The sequence below is a fragment of the Rhynchophorus ferrugineus genome, unplaced genomic scaffold (assembly GCF_030347505.1).
Source record: "Rhynchophorus ferrugineus isolate W39M unplaced genomic scaffold, kcgeb_rfMv2 rfM2, whole genome shotgun sequence".
Lineage (NCBI taxonomy): Eukaryota > Metazoa > Arthropoda > Insecta > Coleoptera > Curculionidae > Rhynchophorus > Rhynchophorus ferrugineus.
The window spans coordinates 12,114,910-12,140,366 of record NW_027472581.1 but is presented as its reverse complement, the minus strand read 5'-3'; the positions used below and the strand labels follow the sequence as shown (position 1 = coordinate 12,140,366).

Below are 25,457 nucleotides of genomic sequence, written 5' to 3'. Positions count from 1 at the left end.
AGTTATGTTGTAAATATGTCATCTAAGTTTGTGACGTCAAAACGTCGCAAAGTTGTATCACATCTAAGTTTTTGTTCAGTTTGACTTTGACATACAACATTCTAATCTAAATAAAATAATTAAACTAAAATACAATTATCAAATATAATTTATTTTAACATTGTAGTAAATCGAAGGCATATATTATCAAAATAACGTAAAACTACAATTAAGTACACGGTTATAATAGTTTGTAAGTTACGGTTGTGTTTGATTATATTTACATTTTACTCTTTCCCGTACTATCTATGACTTAAGAGTTCTAGGTGCGTTTATTACTAGATATTCGCAATTTTAAAGTCAACTATCAGAACAAACAGAAATTACTTTTTTCAAACCTCATATTATTAAGACAAAATTATATCTATGTATTTTACATAATAGAATTACTACAACAGTAATAATAAATATTTACGATATCCGGATGTACCGTTATTGGAAAGGGAGAGAAGCGATAGCTGTCTAATCGACGGAACCAGAGCTCTATGGCGAAGTTTTAAAAATCGAGTGCTCCTTCGTTTGGCGTCGATCTTTCCGTAATTATTGTTGCGGCGGCTCTCGTCGTGAAAAAAACGGTCCGCCGCTCCGGTACGTGGACGCTCCGAAAGAAAGTTACGCGTACAGCGTGAGAACCGGCCGAAAAATAATGTGAAACGAATAATGTCCGTCGGTAAACGCGATCCGATTCCAGCCGCGTCAGTTCGGACATCGAAGATGTAGCCGCGTACAAGACTCAGTGCCTCATCATACAAACAACCCGTTGCACCGTGAGTACCTTTAAATTTCCCGTAGTTGTAGGTACCGTGAAAGGTTATGTACGCAGTTAGAACCGAAAAAAGCCCACAAAAAACTCTTTCATAACCGACACGTAACATAAACTCTTGTTGAGTTATTGCGTAGGCATATCAGTGATATATTGATGCAGATTACTATCAGTTAACAGTTTACTTGCGTTACAATTTCAGTTTCTTAAACTAGACAATAACAGTTGCAATTCTCGCGCCCTTTTTAGTGATTAATTAACGAGAGTTCGATAAAGATTATTGTTTTCTGAAGCCTTGAGTCGGAACAGGTGCATTATTACTGCTTGGCCATTGCTAATTGAATTCATTGTGGATAAATTTTAATCGCATATAAATTAATTACAATGCGATAGACAGGATGCCGGTCTTTAATAGTTCAGGTATGGAATTAAGTTTGATTTATGTCTATTTTATTATAGTTAATCTATATATTATTGTTATCTATTATAGTTATTTTATTATAGTTATAGTGTTCTCTTAATGGTGCTTTTTATTTTTGTATTGGTTATAATATTTATGAAATATATTAACAAAACGAAGTTATGTCATCTTTTTATCGAACAACACTTCATTCTAATACTAGATCAAATAGATTGATCCTTTTAAGTCTGTCTAAAGTAGTTGGCGTTGTCGCTGTATGGGATGATAGTGTACAGTTTAATTATAAGTAAATTTAATATGCACCGGCTCTCTTTGATTAGATTTTATTCTAGAAGTATTGATTCAATTATTTATATTGTTACTTGCCTATTACAATATTTTGGTTGCTTCTTCGCTGTTGTCTCCAACAGTAAGCATCACAGTATAATCAGTACTTATAACTATGGTGATATTTTCTATTTATGGCATATCAGTTAACAGTTTATTTGCGTTACAATTTCAGTTTCTTAAACTAGACAATAACAGTTGCAATTCTCGCGCCATTTTTAGTGATTAATTAACGAGAGTTCGATAAAGATTATTGTTTTCTGAAGCCTTGAGTTGGAACAGGTGCATTATTACTGCTTGGCCATTGCTAATTGAATTCATTGTGGATAAATTTTAATGGCATATAAATTAATTGCAATGCGATAGGCAGGATGCCAGTCTTTAATAGTTCAGGTGTGGAATTAAGTTTGATTTATGTCTATTTTATTATAGTTAATCTATATATTATTGTTATCTATTATAGTTATTTTATTATAGTTATAGTGTTCTCTTAATGGTGCTTTTTATTATTGTATTGGTTATAATATTTATGAAATATATTAACAAAACGAAGTTATGTCATCTTTTTAGCGAACAACACTTCATTCTAATACTAGATCAAATAGATTGATCCTTTTAAGTCTGTCTAAAGTAGTTGGCGTTGTCGCTGTATGGGATGATAGTGTACAGTTTAATTATAAGTAAATTTAATATGCACCGGCTCTCTTTGATTAGATTTTATTCTTCAAGTATTGATTCACTTATTTATATTGTTACTTGCCTATTAAAATATTCTGGTTGCTTCTTCGCTGTTGTCTCCAACAGCAAGCATCACAGTACAATCAGCACTTATAACTATGGTGATATTTTCTATTTATGGCATATCAGTTAACAGTTTATTTGCGTTACAATTTCAGTTTCCTAAATTAGACAATAACAGTTGCAATTCTCGGGCCATTGTTAGTGATTAATTAACGAGAGTTCGATAAAGATTATTGTTTTCTGAAGCCTTGAGTTGGAACAGGTGCATTATTACTGCTTGGCCATTGCTAATTGAATTCATTGTGGATAAATTTTAATCGCATATAAATTAAATGCAATGCGATAGGCAGGACGCCGGTCTTTAATAGTTCAGGTATGGAATTAAGTTTGATTTATGTCTATTTTGTTATAGTTAATATATATGTTATTGTTATCTATTATAGTTATTTTATTATAGTTATAGTGTTCTCTTAATGGTGATTTTTATTATTGTATTGGTTATTATATTTATGAAATATATTAACAAAACGAAGTTATGTCATCTTTTTAGCGAACAACACTTCATTCTAATACTAGATCAAATAGATTGATCCTTTTAAGTCTGTCTAAGGTGGTTGGCGTTGTTGTTGTATGGGATGATAGTGTACAGTTTAATTATAAGTAAATTTAATATGCACCGGCTCTCTTTGATTAGATTTTATTCTCCAAGTATTGATTCAATTATTTATATTGTTACTTGCCTATTACAATATTCTGGTTGCTTCTTCGCTGTTGTCTCCAACAGGAAGCATCACAGTATAATCAGCACTTATAACTATGGTGATATTTTCTATTTATGGCATATCACAGATGTAAAGTTCGTAAAGTATTGGCACCAATACGCTTCCCTGTGGTACACCTGCTTTACCTTATTTTATTGTAGAGTGAGCCTCCTTTTGTTTAACTCTATACATTCCGGCTAAAATGTAAACGCTTAGAAATTCATTGCGCTGCGTTGATAACATTTCCTGCAGTTTGAAAATAAATCTCGCATACCAAACTTTGTGGCAGACTTTGGATACATCTAAGAATGTAGCTGAGCGGACTTTTTGTCTTCGTAAGGTTTTTTATGACCTCTGTAATTCTATATATCTGGTTAATTGTTGAATGGTTGGTTCATGAAACCAAATGTCTGTTTAAATTTGTCTAAACTGAAACTCTTTCATAACCGACACGTAATATAAACTCTTGTTGAGTTATTGTGTAGGCATATCAGTGATATATTGATGCCGATTACTATCAGTCAACAGTTTATTTGCGTTACAATTTCACTTCCTTAAATTAGACTATAATAGTTGTAATTCTCGCGCCATTTTTAGTGATTAATTAACAAGAGTTCAATGGTAGAGCGTTGTTTTCTGGAGCCGTGAGTCGGAACAGGTGCATTATTACTGCCCGACGATTGCTAATTGAATTCATTGTGGATAAATTTTAATCGCATATAAATTAATTACAATGCGATAAACAGGATGCCGGTGGTTTGATTTATGTCTATTTTATTATAGTTAATTAATGTGTTCTCTTAATGGTGCATTTTATTATTATATTGGTTATAATATTTACGAAACCTATTAATAAAACGAAGTCATCTTTTTAGCGGGCAACACTTAACAATAACATGCTGATTGTGTTATTTTATCTATTGTTTAATAATGAAAATTTTAATAAATATTAATGATAATTCTTAATAAGAAATAAAAAGGGTTTTGTTCGGATATATTATGCCAAAATATGTACCAATCAAAGTTTCTATTAAGCATTAAATTCAACATACTAAGTTCAAAAGAAATCCAAATATTCAATCTTAAATTCATTTATAGTTTATAAATTGATACAATTCTATTAAAACTTACATTTACTGTCTTTTTTATTAATACATTGTTACTAGTTATTTCTGACTAATCTGGAATTTGTTTTACGATAATTTTGAAATTAGGTATCTCTAAATGTCAAGAGTACCCATCGGTTGTTACTTCACTCTGTAGTAATAATGTTCACGTGTTAACACTGCTGCTTATGTTAGAAACACTTCATTCTACTACTAGATCAAATGATTTGATCTTTTAAATCTAAAGTAGTTGGCGTTGTTGCTATATAGGGTGATAGTGCTACTCATTGTTACTATTGTATGTCTAGTTTGATTATAAGTAAATTCAATATGCTCCGACTTTATTCTTCAAGTGTTGGTTCAATTATTTGTATTGTTAATAGCCTGTTGTAATATTCTGGTTGCTTGTTTGATAGTTTCTATTTCCATCACATGTGTATAGTAGGCAAAGGATAGGCAATAATTCACCTCCCTGTGAGAGACCTGCTTATTTTATTGTAGAATGAGCCTCCTTTTGTTTAACTCTAAACATTTCGGCTGCTTGTACATAATTCATTATACTGCTTTGGTGGTAACATTTCTTGCAGTTTGTGAGTAAGTTTCGCATACCAAACTTTTTCAATGGTGTCTCTAATATTATGCGCCTGGCCAATTATTAAAATTTTTTATAATTTTTTAAAATTTTTTAACACTTTTCTTATTTGTTCCTGTCCAACTTGTAGTTGTTGTTCTTCGCCAGTTTGCATTTGAAGATCTTCGAAATGGTACTCTACGCACACTTCCGTGGTGTGCCTCTATGGAATGAGTTTCCACGTTTTGGTGACCCCAGATTCCAATGGTCTACGGCTAAGAAACTGAGCTACAACAATCTTTGGTGGCCGTTCACCCTCAACTGCAAGCTTATGTCCAAATTCCAGTAGACTATGTTAATTCACAGCAACTTAAGTCTGCCTTTGGTGGCCTTACACTTTGAACCGTGATACATATGCCGAGAATCTACGGACTAGGGGTGTTTTTCAAAGCTTGTATGTTTCTTACTTGGAATAGTTTATACCTAGGGGCATTTTAACATCATCAATCCACCTCCTATGACATTACAGTTTCAGCTGTGAGACTTTTGCCCTAATTATACATAAATACACCAAGGAATGGTTCTAGTAACTACGGAACGATTGCCAATCCAACGTCAACGACTTTGGGGTTTTTTATCTATTAGAAAACTGACCAACCCGTCTCACTGATTCACTATTGAATTAGTTTTTAATCAGATGGCCTTTGCAGATGATCACCCTAGTCATAGCTAGGGCCGTAACCACCATTATATAACATCTTTAAACCAGAAAAAATGTTCTGTGGACATTCAAGCAACTAATCACAAAAACTAAAATATTATATTATTTTATATTAGACTAGCGACCCGCCCTGGCTTCGCACGGGTGCAATGCTGATACTAAATTAAATACACTACAGAAAAAATATGAACGTTGTATATAAAAACATAGCGGCCCACTCCGACTTTGCACGGGCATAAAATATATATGCCTATGTCACTCAATGAAAACATGATTAAAATCGATCCAGTATTTTTGGTTCATTCATTACTGCCCTTGGCCTGCACGCATTAAATTTGGAGTAAAACAATTCCTCTTCCCCTATACTTACTATGAAGATTTCCTGCTATCTTTGGAATATCTAAATTCATACAATTTTTATTATATTACACATTTTTAAACGCAAATTTTAAATTTGTAATATCTCCGAAAATATTTGTTTAATTTACATGCTGTAAGGAACCATATTGATCTATATTAATTGCACACTGTATTTAAGGTACTTAATTCGATAAGGATTAATGCCGTATTGCTTAAAATAGCTTCGTAAATAAGCCATTTTCTCACGTAAAAAGTAAACAATAAAAATGGTTAATGTGGGTTATCCCTAAAAGATAAACATATACCATCGCGGACTTTTTTGTAGACCTTTTTATGGTGTACAATACTGTAGTACATTAATTTGATCTAACTCGTAGGGTTAGGCAACGTTTTTGCTAATTGCCAAATAAGCCTAAAAAAATAGGTTAATTTACGACATCACGTTAGAAACCTCTAAAATTAACAATGTTGCCTTAGTATATTATGCATGTATTATACATATAAACCTTCCTCTTGAATCACTCTATCTATTGAAAAAAACCGCATCAAAATCCGTTGCGTAGTTTTAAAGATTTAAGCGCACATAGGGATATAGGGACAGAAAAGGCGACTTTGTTTTATACTATGTAGTGATGTAGTGAAGGTTAAATCCGAATAAAGATAAAATAAGGTGCACAACAACAAAACTCTCCTACAACGAACATCTAACGTAAACTTGCCCCGGTCGTTGCGTAGGTATATATCTGTGATATATCGATGCAGACCTCTACCATCAGTTGACAGTCTAGTTCAGATGCATTACAATTTCAAATTGATAAAGCAGGTTTTTCGAATTGGCAAAAAATAAACCTAATCTGAAACGGTTGACGCTACGGTATCACTTTCGCGCCAATTCTGATGCCAGTTGGTTTTTAATGATTAATCAACCTAGCCGCAATGAATGTTATTGTTTTCTGTTATGTTTCGAATCGTAGTAGGTGTATTATTATTGCTCTATAATTACTAATTAAACTCATATTGTGTACATTTTAATTATACATAAATGCCAGTATCTCAGGTATGATATTAAATATGATTTATTTCTATTTTAGTAGAATTAATAGGCGAATAATGATTACTAGGTAAATGCTTTTATTGCATAGTTTTTTATAGTGTTTATTTAATCGATATGTTTGATTAAAATATATTACTGGGTGGTTGCATGCTTCAAAATAGACCTCAGTTTCGGCGATCACCTCTTCATTCGACGAAAATTTCTTCTGAGCGAGCAGTTTTTTGGGATCTGAGAACAAGAAATAGTCGCTGGGGGCTAAACCTGGAGAATACGGCGGATGATGAAGCAATTCGAAGCCCGATTCCTGGATTTTTGCCATCGGTTTCACTGACTTGTGACACGGTGCATTGTCTTGGCGAAGCAGCACTTTCTTTTTCTTCAAATGCGGCAAATTTTTTCGGCGATTTTATCCTTTAAACGGCTATGTAATGGTCACTGTTGGTGGTCCTTCCTTTATCAAGGTATTCAATGAAAATTATTCCATACACATCCCAAAATACGCCATAACCTTCCCAGCCGACTCTTGCGTTTTCCCACGCTTTGGAGCGAGTTCATCGTGCGCAGTCCACTCGGATAACTGTCGATTGGACTTCGGAGTGAAATAATGGAGCCATGTTTCATCTGTTGTCACATATCGACTCAAAACTCGGGTTTATTACGCTTGATCATCTTCAGACACTGCTCCGAATCATCAACGTCGTTGTATTTGGTCAAAAGTGAGCTCGCGCGGCACCCACTTTACACAAAGCTTTCTCATACCCAAATATTCGTGAATGATATTATGTACACATTCAATTTACGGTCATTCAAAATCATTTTGTGGATTTTTTAAATGTTTTCGTCGGTAACAATCTCTTTTGGGCGTCCTCTGCGTTCACCGTCTTCGGTGCTCATTTCACCACGTCTAAACTTAGCATACCAATCCCTGATAATTGATTTTCCTAGGGCAGTGTCGGGAAACTCGGCATCAAGCCAAGTTTTTGCTTCAGCTGTGTTTTTTCCCTTCAAAAAGCAATATTTTATCAACACGCGAAATTCCTTTTTATCCATTTTTTTTCACAGTAACAAAAGTTGCTTCACTCAAAATGCTATAATTCACAAACTAATGATCCGACAGCTGTCAAATTTATACACGCATCTCTTGAGGATTAGGGCTAACTAAAAAATATATGAATTTTATTCTAGTAGCGCCATCTATGTGTCAGGCCGGGGACTTTTCAGTTGACCTGTTACTTTATAATACTTAATAATTTGGAGGTAAATAACATTTTATTAAAATATATTAAGGAAACATTATATAATATTTATTCTTGATGGACAAACCCCATTAATCATTTGACTAGCTCTAGCTTTTGATTGACGTATTGTAAATTTAATAGCCTAAAAGGAATAGATGGTTAATGGCAACAAAATGTATATAAAATTAGTAATTTACTCACTTTTAGTATAACCTCTCGTACAACTGTATATTATTTCTTTTATACTCTACATTTTTTTTATTTGAACAACTAGAATAATTTTCTTCCTTGTTTCTTCCCTTCAGCTATTTAGGGATTAAATGAAATGAAAATGTTGGCATTTCAGTTGATGTCGGTGAATATCCGCAGCAATAGTTTCATTCAATGAACTAAGGATATGAATTATAATATATATAATATATATATATATTCCATCCATCAAATATATGATATGATATTTGATACTTTTTCGTTTACGCCAGTAGATAGTTTCCAGTTTGGTTAATAATAAAAAATGAACATTGAAAATCTGAATTGTGAAACAACCACTGAATTATTAAAAATTAATGGTAGCCCAAAATGAAATACAGTAAAAGGTTTCTGATATTGGATTATTAATGATTGTAAAAAAACAAATATATTATCAAAAATATTCGAACATTCAACATATTGAAACCAAATAGCGGAATATTCCTTGCAATAATATAATGGTTTACCCCCTTTTATAATGGTTTAAGAATACCCCCTTGTATTCTCGTCTAGAAACTTAAAAAACTTATCATTTTTCAAAATCGCATATATGGTGGTGGAACTAATGCCTCAATCTCACAATAGGTGATATAACGATCTTGCTTAACCATTTCGCACACATCATCGATGTTTTCTGGCACAACAGTGGTGTTTCTGGTGGTTTTTGATGGAGCTTCATCGTCAAAAGTCAAATTAAGTTGATTGATGCACTCTTGTTGTGATAATCGACGTCGAAAATCGTAAAAAATCATCGCACGAAAATTTTCACGATTCAGGTCCATTCTTTGCCGAGACGAAACTTTGAACTAAATATAAAATAAACAAATAGCGTCCGCGCGACAAAATGTTCTGAGTACGTAAATCGTCAAAAATGTCAAACTTTACGATGGAACCGTCAGATGGACTCACATGACAACAGTGTTGCCAGTTCCCGAAATATAAATAGTGACCCTCTAACGAGCGCTGACTTCAAAGTAGAAGTTTGTAACATATCAATTATTGAATGTCATATTTTTATTTAAATACTTTTGGCATAATTGCATGCACCACTGTATTGGAAAACAGTGGAGAGACGATATCTCCTTGAAGAAAACCAGATTCGATCTCAAGTAATTTTTTCACTCGCACACAGTTAATGGAAAGATTGTAAGATGCCTGAAATCGTCTAAAGCTGTCCAGTGTGAGAGTGTCCGCAGTCGAAATCAAACCAAAATTTAAGAAACGACAATGGCACGCTTTCTATATCATGTGTCATTTAATGTAGTACGAAAATGTTACCTATATAACTGCAATTCGGTCTAAATCCTACATGTTCCTCTTGACTTGCCTCTAACAAGCTTAAACATTTTTTTATTATTTAATTATTACATTGTTACTAGTCGTTTCCGTCTAACTTACAATTTGTCTTTATGATAACTTAAATCTAGGTATATAACTAGGAGGACCCATCGGCCCTATCTCAGTCTCTGGTGAAATAATATTTATACATGTCACTGCTGTATTTTTATTATAGGCACTTCACTACACAACACTAAACAAGATCAGACGGTTTGATTCTTATGAGTCTATGTCCTGTTCTGGTGGTAACCAAAAGCTGCAATATTTCAATATTCTCATGAGAATGGAGTCTTTTCTCATGCCCCCTTGCAATTCTCTTGATTTCTTGACTGACTGTGGGTATCTGAAGGTCTCGATGTAGGTAATCAGTCCTATAGTATTTGGGTGCGCCTACAATAACTCTCAGGACTTTGTTCTGAAAAATTTGTATTTTATTTATGTTAATCTTTGCAGAACATCCCCATAATTGAAGTCCGTATGTCCATATAGGTTTCAGTATTTGCTTATATAATAGCAATTTATTATATACTGATAATTGCGATTTTCTTCCAATTAGCCAGTACATTTTCCTATATTTCAATTCCAGTTCTTTTCTTTTCTTCTTTATATATCCCTTCTAGCAAAATTTTGCATGAAGGCTCATTCCGAGATATTTAGCATTGTTGCTATATGGAATGATAGTGTAATTTAATGTTATTGGTGCTTGTATGGTCTGATTGTAGTTGAACTGCACATGTACAGATTTACTTTCATTGATTCTTATTTTCCAAGCTTGTGTCCAATTATTTAAATTGTCACTTGCCTGTTGTAATTTTCGTGAAAGCTTAAACATGATCATTATATTTCTTAAACAGTACTATTTATTAAAGCATTTAAATTCTCATTTGTATGAAAATGTGCAATTGACTCGATGACTGGGTTAGATAAGGACTTTTAAGCTACAAAAATATCAGCAGTATTTCAAACTACAAAGGCAATACAAAAATTCCACAATAAACAACTTTTAAAACACAAAATTTGGCCACCACAATATATGCCATTTTAAAAATCAATGTTATTATACCACCGTGTATTTTGCTATTTAAAAATGGGTACATTTAAATTTCGAGTTACGAGTTGGTATACGGTTTAGATCCAAAACTGGTTCTAACACCTTAATTAATATTCGCATAGTTGGCGAATAGAAAAATAAGCGCCAGTTTTTAGGTTGTATAAAAAAATTAACCAGAAGAAAAAACTGCATACATTATAAAGCAGGATTTAATATATTCTAAATAATTCAGAATGAATAAAATAAAATACAGCAAACAGTGTTAATAGAACAATAATAATTAAAATCCTTATAAAATAATATAACATGAACTTTTATAGTTAATTTTAATTAATTATATCTTAATTTATAAAATTGATTTATTACTATTGTTCAGTTGTACTTGCCTCAATATAGAGGCAAGACGAGTATAGAAAAAATACATCAAAATGTATTTCCCAAATTAAAATAAAATTAGAATACTTTAGCTAAAATTATATAGTTATATGCTATATAAGTTCATATGGTATGGTTAGCTTCAATCTTCTGAGTCTTTGCGTGTTGTTCAGTAGCTTTATTTCTTCTACGTTACAGTGATTTAGAGCCTTATTTCATGTTTCAAATCGAAATCTTGGATCACTTCGGAAATTGATTTGACTTCTAAGTTATCGTGTAGTTCTTCGCTGGTTACGTAGCAATAAGCATTGGTAATTAATCTAAGAAATTTGTTTTGGCATCCTTGGATTGAAAATTGGTTTGATGTTTTAGTGCCATCTTATGTTTAAGTCCCATAGGTCTAAATAGGCCTTACAAGAGACTGATAAACCAACCTCTTTGAGTTTAAATCAAGTTGAGAGTATCTTCTGACTAACCAATACAATCCTTTGACTTTGATGTTGATGTTATACAAGCAAAGGGAAAGAAAAAACGTTAAACAAGTAAACTAAGTTTAAAACCTTAAATTACAATTAACTTAATTTTTTTTCGTCGTCAGATTTTTCATCTTTATCATCGATATTTCCATACTATTTCCAAAGTTAAGAAGCCAAAAAAAGAGGAAAATAAAATATATTTTAACAAAAAAACTGAACCGACTTCAAAAAATCAATAAGGAAATCTCTAAAAATTAAAAAATAAACACAAAAAAAGCATTTTATTATAAAATAAGTACATACTAATCGTTGTAATAATTAAATAAAAATAAACAAAAGCCTTATTTAACCTATCTACTACACATATTTTATATTCTACTATTTACATACAATTTAGCTTAATAGCAGCCTAAATCTATTGATCTATTTACAATATTATCTTAACTACTACGACTACTATAACCCCTTTTAAGTCTGTGTCGAACCCAAACAGTTATATTAATTTTAATTTATTTTATTGGTAATTTAATTGTTTGTATATGTCACAAAATTATATTAGATAGGTATTAAGCTAAATTGTGTGTATATAGTAGAATACAAAATACGTGTAGCAGATAGGTTAATTAAGGTTTTTGATTATTTATATTTAGATATTACAACGATTATTATGTACATATTTTATTTTAAAATGCTTTTATTGTGTTAATTTTAATTAGTGTTCAGTTTATTGTTCTAAATTGAATTATTTTTTAATTTTTAGAGATTGCCTTATTTGTTTCTTCAAGTAAATTTAGTTTTCTTGTTAAAAATATTTAGTTTTTCTCTTTTTAGTGTTAGATACTTACTCAATAAATTACACAGTTATTTTATTTAATATTATAATGGGTAGGCCAAGTAAAGGTGGAGCCCGTATGAGGAAAAATAGGAATAAAGAAACAATGATTGAAAATAAGGAGTGCTTCAGGTCCCGGAGTTCGCCACCTAGCCTAGGTGATTTAACAAATGTTCTAACTAAACAACAACAAGACATTATTGTCCCCGCCGGGAATCGAACTCGCGACTTCCGTTTGGGAGCTGAACGCTTTAGCGCTATAGTTAGTGGTTAAAAAGCATAACTGAATAGCTTTTGCACTGAAGGACTTCCGATTTTCCGTCACATCAGCTCAGCAATAACGTTTTACCCAAATATCTGATTATTTTATATAAGAAATATTGGAGGAATTTTTACGTGCCTTTGAAATTAGCGCATTTCCCTCGATTTCTCCCCTTACCGCGCCAACAGATCCTGATTTGTTGCCAATAGACCACCTTGGAAGTATACTGCTTCGAATAAAAAAGAATTTTGATAATTGGCCCACAATCAGCAAACAAACATTAATATATATATATATATATATATATATATATATATATATATATATATATATATATATATATATATATATATATTCAAATTCATTGATTAAATATTATATAACTAATGCGACTAATCTAAACCAAACTAATCTTATAACTCTAATAATCTATAACTTATAACCAATACTAAGTTAGTATTTAATAAAAAAAACTTATTTTACACTCTGCACATCGGAAAATGCAAATAAAACTATTAAAATTTAAATCCAATGTAATAGAAAAACCAAACATCGTTAAACCGTTATTACTTAACATCAACAAGCATCTTCATTCAAACAATAACCTACATTGTGTAACTATTATAAAGAAAACAGTTACGCAACTGTATTTTGGTACTAAATTTAAATCTCCAAAAAGCAAGAGCACTTTTCAGTTTGTACTTTATACATGAGTTAAATAAAATAGGCGATAAGATTTAATGCTCACAAAAAAACTTAATTAATTTAATAATTCCAAAATATTTACCCATAATTATTATTATAAACAAACGACGATAAGCGAAATTATTATGTAATAATATGTGTATTTTTAATAATATTCATTATAATATGCAAATATACATTTGCATTTAAATCAACAAAGATGTTTCAAGTTTCGAACTATTAAACTGCTGAATAGATTCAAACAAAAAAATTCTTATATAACAAATACTTTTAAGTCCTGTTATGGAATTGCAAATTCAATACGTTTTAACTAACCGGTACTTCAAACTGGTTCTGTAATTTTAATTATCATTTAAAAAGATGTAGAGAAAAAAAAACGGGCCTTTAAAGTCTGATATCAAAGTTACTTATAAATATCTTATGTTTACAAGGGTTCCGTGAAAAGTAGCAATGTCTTTCAAGAAACTTCTGGTCTGTTATGTGCTGTTCATTCTTGTTGCAAGAGGACATTATAAGGTACATATATTTTATTAACACATTGTTTCTTCAAAGAGGTTGATTTATAAAACAATTGTAAAGTCATTTTGAACCTATGGGATTGTACTAAAAATTCAAATCAACTAGTCATCCAACGCTGTCAAAACGAGGTTCTTCGATTGATTACCAATGCTTATCGCTACGTGACCAACGAGGAACTGCACGATGACCTGCAAATCAAAAGGATTTGCGAAGTTATCCAAGATTTCAAGAAAAAATTCAAGTATTTTAAAAGAACTGTAAAAAATAGTCCTAACAATCTGTTGTATCTGGTTGAATAATATTGAACTTTAATTAAAATTTGTTGTTTTACTAACTAGACCCGCGATAAAGTAATTCAATACATGTTACTCATCAAGTGCTGGAAAATAATTAAACAAAAATTCCCCCTACATCTTCCGTATTCATCAGACATTGCTCTTTCTAATTATTATTTGTTCATTCCTCTAAAATATTTAAAATGGATAGAGATGACTTTGAATAATTCTAACAAAAATAAATAGTTTTTTTCCTAATTTTTAAATACAATTATTAGATCACTAAGTCTGCTATTGATTAATTTCGAACAAAAAGACTTTAGACAAGTACACTTTATTATTCTATACATATGATATGATATATTATAGTAATTATCTACTAATTAAAAGTTTGTTCGATAAGAGAAATTTGCTAGAACGGAAGTGAATAAATTGATTTACAACCCAAAAATTGTCTTTATATATTTCATAAACATCATGTTAGATAAAAAACAAAACCTATTGGAACCAAAATAAAACAACTATACTGGTTAATCGGAAGATACTCTCAACTTGATCTAAAATCAAAGAGGTTGATCTATAAGACAGTCATAAAGCCAATTTGGACCTATGGGGTGCAAATATGAGGTTGCACTACAAATTCAAATAAACTAGTCATACAACGCTATCAAAACAAAATTATTCGATTAATTACCAATGCCTATCGCTACGTAACCAAAGAAGAACTGCACGATGGCCTGGAAATCAAATGGATTTGCGAAGTTATCCAAGATTTCGCCTTGAAACACAAAAGAATTATTACGAAGCGAAAGATTACTAAATCATACTAACGTGGAAGCAATACAACTACTGGACAACGCGCAGGATATCATAAGATTGAAGCGAACCAAACCATACGAATTTATAGAAAGTGCATACCTTTAGTGTAAACTATAGCTTAAGTTATTATAGTGTTATAATTGAGAAATACATATTGATGTATTTATCTCGCACTCGTCTTGCTTATGAATTAGTCCAAGTACAAATGAAATATAGTAGTAAATTAATTAAGATCTAATAAAGATGTTATAAAAAATGTATTTCATTATACAGTAGATTGTGAGAAGATCTAAAAGTTACAGTTTCTGCTTTTAATGGTATCACTACGGAGTAGTTTATTATAAGCTATAAGAATTGATTGATCTATTAAAAACCAACTTGTATACAATCAGATAAATGAAAAAATTGACATCAAATATGGCCATGATATGGTGAATAAACTTAATGTTAAGAAACTAAAAAAAAATGTTCTTATGAAAGATAAAGTATTAAAATGTCGTTAAATATTTAGTTTTACCATCAAAGAATAGATAATGCTGCACGAAATTATTGAACAATATTATGGACAATAAATATGAATAAAATTAAACAAAACTTTAATTAGGTTTCTATCGATAATATTAAATTATACGGCAATTTTACAATTCATATTTCTAATAGTAATTAAAACCATGACATATAAATAACTGATAACTATCTCATAAAATAAGAAAGATAAGATCTTAATTGTGTTTTGTAATATCAAGTTCTTGCCAACAATATAGGACATTTAATACAGACGATATACAAAAATATGTGACTAATATTTGTTATTTAGTAACATCTCGTCAAAACAACATTAAACACAAAAATTATTCTTACGAAAAATATTATTAGATAAATAACTTTTTTATTGGTTATATAAATCTTTCAATATAACGCATTAAATCTAACAATAGGTCTGCCTATTACAAAGAGAGAATGTCTGAGAAAAAGTTTCATAAGTTGGTTCGTAAGTTGTAATCTACTATTCTATATCTGTATTATTGACTTCATATTTTTCTCGATATCTGCAATATTTCAACAGTACCACTATTATTTAGTGGTCCCAATTGGCTTTTGAGACTGGACGATGGTTTACACTGTCCAAAAGTTATATTATTTGTTAAGATTTGTTAAAAATGCAATTCGTACAACTAGTTTTTTTTAATTATTACTCTTAGTAGTTCAACAACATGCCCATTATAAGCCTTTCTTACAATTATATTATATACATAACATTTAGAAATCATTAACTGATATCCTGTATAAAATGTTATCTTATTTAGTTAGTTTTATTCTAAATGTTATTCTAAAATTTATATATATGCTATAAGTAGTTCTGTGGGTTAGTCTACACACTTTACTCGCATGCGAGCACATTGGTGTCTTTTTAAAGTATTTAACACAAACATTTTGAGTTGTACTCATTATGGGTTCTAGAGGAATATCGCGTTGTATCACTTCATTAGAGACATCATTACGAAGCATCGACAATGGCACGCAACAATTTGTTTTGGAACCGTTGTATGATGACAATTAATTAGAGTTGCTAGCAATACCATATCACCAATTGGTTATTGATTCATATAGCAATACCTTACTATCTAATGGTAACTTGGATTTGGGTCCGATAAGCCCTTGATATAGTTTAAACCCAAACTGTTTTCGTTTAGCAAGTATGTGATTCTTTCGTCGATCGATATATATACTAAAATATTTAGCACTCACAGCTTGGGAAAGCTGAAAGTTATTGATATTCACTGGTAGGCATGTTCTTCTACGTAGATTTTATTTCATGTGATTTAATGCTTCATGTCTTCAGTCGCAGTTTTATCATAGCATAAATTTTTATTATCGCAGCATAAATCTATGTATACAACTAGGAGGACCCATCGGCCCTATCTCAGTCTCTGGTGAAATAATTTATATACATGTCACTGCTGTATTTTTTAATATATGCACCTCACTACGCAACACTACACAAGATCAGATGGTTTGATTCTTTTGAGTCTGTGTCCTCTTCTGATGATATCCAAAAGCTGCAATATTTCAATATTCTCATGAGAATGGAGTCTTTCCTCATGCCCCCTTGCAATTCTCTTGATTTCTTAACTGACTGTGGGTATCTGAAGGTCTCGATGTAGGTAATCAGTCCTATAGTATTTGGGTGCACCCACAATACCTCTCAGGACTTTGTTCTGAATAATTTGTATTTTATTCATGTTACTCTTTGCTGCTCCGTATGTCCATATAGGTTTTAATATTTGCTTATATAATAGCAATTTATTATGTACTGATAAGTGTGATTTTCTTCCAATTAGCTAGTACATTTTGCTATATTTAAATTCCAGTTCTTTTTTTGTTCTTTATATGTTCCTTTCAGCGAAGTTTTACATCAAGATTCATTCCGAAATATTTAGCGTTGTTGCTATATGGAATGATAGTATTATTTAATGTTATTGGTGCTTGTACGGTCTGTTTATAGGTGAACTGCACATGTACAGATTTAGTTTCATTAATTCTTATTTTCCAAGCTTGTGTGCCGTTATTTATATTGTCACTTGCCTGTTGTAATTTTCGTGAGGCTTCTTCACTATTGTCTCCGACAGCTATAATTGCAGAATCATCAGCAAATGTAGCCATCGTAATATTCTCCAATTGTGGTATATCACAAATATAGAGTAGATAAAGCCTTGGTCCCAGTACACTTCCTTGTGGTACACCTGCTTTAGCTTCTTTTATTGTAGAGTAAGCTTCTTCTTGTTTGACTCATTTCCAATTTATAAAACACAAACCAAACCAAACCCAATGCGTTGCTTTTTGGAACTCCTAAATATATTGTATGTAATTCTATGAGTTCATCATCTACTTTATAGTGATCATATCCTTTTATACTCAAATGTCTAACTGTAAGGATTTTAGTAACTGAAAATATGTATGAGGGAGGGTTTCTTGAATTGAACCTCTAACCCGGTGTGTCATAATTTATCAAAAGCCTGAAATATGTCCAGGAATGCAGCCAAACAATATCTTTTGGCATTTAAATCCATATTTATTTTGTTTACAAGTCGCTATTCAATAGTCCCGTACTTATTACGAAACCCATTTTAATGTTTTGAAATAATCTTTCTTTTTTCTATCATATTATTAATTATTCTCTTTATGTATAATTTCTCACCCTTTTCTGATAATTCTTGTAAAATTTACCCTGATAATAAGATGATTTAAATAGTCGTAAAATATATGAATCCGGGAGTTTTTTACAATTTATCTCTCTCATAATTGTTTGTTTAACTTGTTTGGCTATAATTTTTTCAATTGCTGGGTCAACATACACCTAATGACGCCATCTTATCGTGCACTGATCATTTGAATACTTTAAATTCAAAACTTTTTATCGCTTTTCCTCAGTTACGATTATCTCCAGATTTGGTCTTCAAACTGATTACTAAATATTAGGTCACGATAGATATCTTCATTGTCTGATACACTCGAAATTTCTACTAATTCCCACTACATAAAAAGGTCGACTCACTAAAACAAGTGAATATTCTAAATCGTTTATTTTGACAAACTGTTCAATGATTTGCATACATTGGTCAGCACTGTAATCTTAGTAATCCTAGTCATAACAATCCATACTAATTAGCCCAATAATAATTGTAATGTAAGTGCAATACTATAAATTTTATGTGTGTTTTCAAGTGTATTAACTCTAATTTATATTTGTTCAAGTATATCAGATTTTATGTGGAGTAAATCGAGTTTTACTTGACTATTTTAATATTAAAAAGATTTCTGAGGAAAATCATAATATTTTAGTAAACGTATGTGGGAATTATGTCTCCAGTTCATCATTACTACCCCGATCAGTACATTAAAATTTTCAATTTATCTTTATTATTGATTTGAAATTAAGTATGCTCATATTTTACAACAACAAAAAGGGTTGGTATTAGCTAGTATTTTATAAAAATTTATATAAACTTTGTTTCTAGAAACCCTTCAAAAATTAAATCTTGGTAATCAGTATACCTTATCAGAACTATGAATTGAAAAAGCATTTAACAGGTGAAGACTAGCAGACCCGACAGATGTTCAAACGTCATTTTTCATACTGAGTGATGTGTAATCAATTTATCAGCGATATTTGACCTGGCAGGAACAAAATTATTAACCAACAAGATTTTACCCAATCCTTGTTTGGATTGAACATAATTAACAGATCTGGTCAACCGTATGCACGTAGAAATGTAATGACGCCTTGAAAATTTTCTATGAATTTCATATAAGAAGAAAATAATCCTGTTAACTTTAAAAAATTGTACGTTTAATAGATAATTTTTTACACTTTTCTTCTTAATTGCTTTAATATATAATTATTAACATAATTAGAGCATATAACATTAACATCCCTTTTAATAAAAACCTAAAATAATCTAACCAAAATCGCTTAAAACTTTTATCAGTTTAAATAGCTTAAATACCTCGATTTTCCTGCTTTGTAAATGCTTAACTTTTGCAACAACTTCGCCACAAAAATGCTGCTTTACCACAATAACGAGACCTTCGAACTGTAAACCACACCAAATAGAAACTTTGTCGGCGCGTAATTTAAAGGTAGTTCAGTGACCTATCCTGTGTTTTAATCTTGTTAAATAAAATCGTACATAAAATAAATCTATAACATTGTTTCATGAAATTTATTTAATATTATTAGGCGCAGAAATGTCAAAATTTACCTACTTAGGAACATAGTTTTTGTCGTAATCATCACTATATTAATATAACGACAATGATAACTGATAAACTTATTTAATGTTATCCAAAAATTGTTTAATTTAAAGTAATTTGTATATATTAATATAAATAATACATTATTTTGTATATGTAAATAATACATTATTTTAAATTATGTTTTATAAAGTTTTGCAATATATTAATTAATTCATCTCATCTCGATGGTAGGTTATATTGGAAACATCATGTTAGACCAAAAGTAGAGCAGATTAGACTCAAAGTCAAGCAACTGCACTGGTTAGTCGGAAGATACTCTCAACTTGACCTAAAATCAAATAGATTGGTTCGTCAGCCATAAAGCCAATTAGGACCTATAGGGTGCAAATATGGGATTGCATTAAGTTGCAACTTCGTGTTGCAAAACACACATCAAGTGACCCAATATTTTTCGTAAAACATGAAATAAGATTGCTAAATCACAGCAACGTGGAAGCAATACAGTTTCTGGATAACACACAGGAAATCAGAAGTTTGAAACGTACCAAACCACAAAAACATGTTTAGTATTTAAGTGTATTCTTAACTTTAGCTTTTTTTAATTAGTTTTAGTTTTATTTTAATTTGCGAGGTAGATACTGATATATTAATCCCGTACTCGCCTTGCTTGTGTATTACTGCAAGTACAACATAACAGTAACAATACATTAATTTGTAAATTAAGATTGTACTAAGCATATCTAATGTAAGATGTAATTAATTTTAAAAAATCATTGTCAATTAGCAACAATTAAACATCGAATTTTCGTTGTCACTCATAGTATGATATAGAAAAGTGTTCTTCTTTGCCTCGTTCGCAATAAAATCACCAAGTTGAAATGACTGGAAATGACATTTTTACTTAATTCCTGTGGTAAAAATTTTCTCTCCTTTTGGATCATTCCCATCGCATATAAATGGGTGAAAACGATTGGTTCATCAAATGCTGATTTGTCTAAAAATTCTTTGAGAGTTTGAGCTGGGTTTTCTTCCAATAAGTCGTGAAATTAATTCGAAGTCTTCGAATTATTTTAATACGCCAGCAACAACATTTTCATTGAAAGTAGGCAAGTCCGAACTGTACTACAAATAAAGAACTGGTCCCAACACACTCCTCTATGGTAAATTTACTTGTATTTCCCTCAAATCAGCGTAAACATCTTTTTTTTGACTCTGAAATATCGGTCAGTTATGTATGACTCTAAAATTTTGAGTATTCGTCAGGGAGAAGCATTTCAATCTTATTCTTTAAACCCTTATTCCAAACTTGCAAACTACCAAAATCTCTAAAAAATATTACAGAATAAACTTTATTTTCTTTTAAAGATTTTTCTATAATATTGATGGTTCTCTGGAATGTTCCGGGATAAGATGTTTTTCCACAATGATTGATTTTTCAACAAAGGTTTTTCAAATAATTTAGTCATAGTCATTTTCTTGAAAGTTCCTTTAATATTTCACCGCTAATTAGGTCAAAAGCAGAAACATTTTTTGCGCTAATACTTTTTAAAATTTATTTGTTAACCTCAGTCAAAGAGACAAATGGATTTCATCATTTCCTGTCCAATAGCACAGGGTATTGGTTTAACTTCATCCACTATATGGAGTTAAGTGATTCTCTCAAGGTGGTCTGTAAATCTTGCAGACTTCTCCAACCCGTCTGTGACCCAATTCTCATCCTCATTTTTGCTTGCACGACAAGTTCTTTTAAGTTTCTTTGGCTCTTCACAACGGATGCTGAGCAATAACACTCGCACTAACAAGTCCATGCAGAAATTCATCCATAGTGTCATTTTTAGTTATGTAATTTCATGTTTCAGTTGGGATGTAAGATTACTCAGCTCAGTTATTTCACTGTGTTCGGGAATAATGTAATTTCTTCCTCGATTTTCTTTTTTGTGATATTAGTTCTAAGATTTCCTTAGGGTAATAATTACCTTTTAGCTTCCTTCTGACATCTGCTGTATTTTGTCACGCTGAATGCTGAATGATTAACTCATCCACCTCAAAATCAAATTCTTCCAAATCCAAAGTCTGTATTCACTCTCCTAAGTTGATTTATTATACTACCATTTCTATATTTTTCATATTTTTTGGGGTTTCGCCCACTAACAGGTCAGTTGAAAAGTCCTGGCATAGATGGCGATAATAGAATTAAATCCATATGTTTTTTAGTTAGCATTAACCCTCAAAAGATGCGTGTATAAAAAATGGTTGAAAAGGAATTTCGCATGTTGATAGAATATTGCATTTTGAAGGGAAAAATACAGTTGAAGCAAAAACTTGGCTTGATGCCGAGTTTCCGCACACCGCCCCAGGAAAATAAACCATCAAGGATATGTATGCTAAGTTTAGATGTGGTGAAATGTCCACCGAAGGCGATGAACGCAGTGGACGCCCAAAAGAGGTTGTTACCGACGAAAACATTTAAAAAATCCACAACATGATTTTAAATGACCGTAAATTGAAATTAAATGAAATAGCAGACACTTTAAAGATATCAACTGAACGTGTACATCATATCATTCACGATTATTTGGGTATGAGAAAGCTCTGTGCCGCGCGAGCTCACTTTTCACCAAAAACAACGACAAGTTGATGATTCGGAGCAGTGTTTGAAGATGATCAAGCGTAATAAACCCGAATTTTTGCGTCGATATGTGACAATGGATCCGAAATCCAATCGACGGCCAACCGAGTGGACTACACACGATGAACCCGCTCCAAAGCATGGGAAAACGCAACAGTCGGCTGGCAAGGTTATGCTGTCTGTATTTTGGGATGCGCATGGAATAATTTTCATTGACTACCTTGAAAAAGGAAGGACCATCAACAGCGACTCTTACATAGCGTTATGTAACGACCGTTTGAAGTATCAAATCGCCGAACAAAGGCCGCATTTGAGGAAAAAGAAAATACTGCTTCACCAAAATAATGCACCGTGTCACAAGTCAGTGAAAACGATGGCAAAAATCCATGAATTGGGCTTCGAATTGCTTCCTCATCCACCGTATTCTCCAGATCTGTACCCCCAGCGATTATTTCCTGTTCTCAGATGTCAAAAGAATGCTCGCTGGGAAGAAATGTTCGTCGAATGAGGAGGTGATTGCCGAAACAGAAACTTATTTTGATCAAATCGTGCTACAAAAATGATATTGAAAAGTTGGAGGGTCGCTATAATCAGTGTATCACCCTTGAAGGGAATTATGTTGAATAAAAAAAACTAATTTTGTCAAAAAAATGTGTTTTACTATGGTAGGCGGGGACTTTTCCATTGACTTGTTATTTCTCTTCGCCGATAATGTTTTATATAATGTCATTCATGTATACTGTAATATCGATGGATACTGTTGCTTGTAAAACGTTAAACAATTCAACTGCTTTCTTCTCAGATAGCCTCGCTAATCGACCACCAACCATTTTTTTCTATTAACCACACAGCAGTTACTTGGCTTTAGCATGATGTAGTAACTTAAAAACTGTACAATCGATGAATGGTCTGAGTTTAGTTTTAGATTTCCTTCTAATTGAATATAATTGCTTGAAATGTTTCTATCCAGTTTTATTGTTAATTTTAGTTAATTTGTATTTTTATTGATATTTTAATTAATTTTTATTAGTTTTATCCAAATCTTGAATAAATCCAATGAGGTTTTAAAAGCAAATCCATATTTCACAATATTAACAACGATATTACTATAAGACTGGTTAAATATCTTAATAATTTTTTTAATGAAAATCCCGTGTGCGGTTTGTCTACATAATTTTTGTTCATACTAACACACAAAGTACAATTTCTTTATTAAATATCAATATATTTGACTAATTATTTAACGACACTGGTAATATATTATAACATATTTTTGACGTTCCATTAGTTCTAACGTTATTTTAACTGTACATTATTTTAATAGGCTGGTATGAAAAGAAACACTGATTAAAATATTATCTCGGCGTCAAGAATTCGCCAGATCTATAACTCAAGAGCTGCCAACTGTCGTTTATATTAACGGCCAGTCCTCGCGCCAACGGTTAAAATAACACTAGAACTATTAACTAAACATTTGTTACCGACACAAACCATATGGCATTCAATAGCGTGTTCTCTTTATTTGCAGCAACGATGGCAAAATGGTTCCCCCCAATGATACTCATGGCACTTATACAGACCACGAACCTGGAGGGCGACGGTTCCTGTCAGACCCACTTGAGCGCGTTCAGATGGCCGCAGATCACTTGCACCAACGTCGACTCGCGCTTCTTTCAGAGCTTCACCGTCCCCCTCAACAGGACCCACTGGATCAAGTGTGCGAACTGTACCCTCGACGTCATAGACGAAAAAACATTCGATTTTACCAGGAATAACGTGAGCTATCTGGAATTGCAATCGTGCAGGATACGATCGTTGGAAAAACTCGCGTTCAACAGGTTCTTCCTGTTAAAAACGCTGAACTTGAGGAGGAACGAGTTGAGCTCCATACAAGCCGACGCTTTTATCGGTTTGAAACGATTACTGCATCTGGATCTGAGCTCAAACTATCTCACTATTTTAACGGATAACATGTTTGCTGGTTTGGTTAATCTCGATATTCTTAATTTAAATAAGAATCAGATTTTCCACGTTCAGCCATATGCGTTCACCGGCCTTGTTAACCTGAAATATCTGTACTTAAATAACAACGATTTGAAGAGGTTGGATGAGAGAATGTTCCGTGATCTCTCGAATTTAAAGATACTTTATCTTGAACACAATCAGATTGTGGAAATACACCAAAACTGTTTCGTAGATTTAGAGAATTTGAATTACTTGTATCTTAACAATAATAGCATAAGTTTTTTAGTACAGTACAATTTTAAACCATTGACTAGTTTGGTAGATTTGCAACTGAGGTATAATAACCTGTCGGAAATACAAGTGAGTTCGTTTAATGGCTTAAAGAACTTGAGGTATTTGTACTTAAGCAATAATAAGATAAGCGCGGTTAAACCTTACGGCTTTATTGGTTTAGATTCCTTGGAAGTACTGGATTTGGTGAGAAACAATTTCGAACGTATCGAGTACTCTTATTTCGACAAAATCGAAAATTTACAAATCCTGTGGTTGAATAATAACTCAATATCGAATTTTGATATTAACTACAAGTCGGAAGTACAAAAATCTTTGGTTGTTTTAGATTTAAGTCATAATAATATTTCGTCGTACGACTACGAGTTGTTTTATGAAAAGATGCCAAATATAAAAGAAATTGTTTTAGAACAAAACTGCTTCAGCTGTGATTTTTTCGTCAGTATGTTCAACTATTATCGGGATAAAAATGTCTCGATATGTATATCGTCGTGGTGTGACTACAACGAAACTTTAACTTATATTGATGACATTTGTCCGGAAGAATATCCGACAACCACAGAGAACACTATTCACAATTCCACTGATTTGTCCACTGACTGTGCATCAGCTGTTTTCGTTAAAACACTTTTATTTGTACATTGCATTATTTCTAGCACTCTTTTGTTGACCTTTTGAAATTTTAGAAAATTTTAATTTATTTCTACCTCATTATTTATTTTTAATTGTTTTTTTATTGTATATTTTTGTTGATATGCTTTAATAAAAAATATTGGAAACATAACTGTATTTTTATTTCATCACAAATAAC

The 25,457-nt window shown here is 31.7% G+C and overlaps 1 protein-coding gene across 3 annotated transcripts; it reads left to right on the top strand.

Moving 5' to 3' along the window:
- The first annotated feature begins 578 nt into the window (after positions 1-578).
- Positions 579-25,430, top strand: LOC143191825 (uncharacterized). 3 transcript variants are annotated; one of them, XM_076397246.1, is made up of 3 exons: positions 579-1,050; positions 2,494-2,664; positions 23,919-25,430. In XM_076397246.1, the coding sequence occupies exon 3, from the start codon at positions 23,924-23,926 to the stop codon at positions 25,322-25,324; it is 1,401 nt and encodes a 466-aa protein (XP_076253361.1). In that variant the 5' UTR covers positions 579-1,050; positions 2,494-2,664; positions 23,919-23,923; the 3' UTR covers positions 25,325-25,430. The 3 variants fall into 3 exon arrangements, with proteins under 3 accessions (XP_076253361.1, XP_076253362.1, XP_076253360.1); XM_076397247.1 differs by having other exon boundaries at positions 579-1,111; positions 2,554-2,664; XM_076397245.1 differs by lacking the exon at positions 2,494-2,664 and having other exon boundaries at positions 665-806.
- Positions 25,431-25,457: the final 27 nt, after the last annotated feature.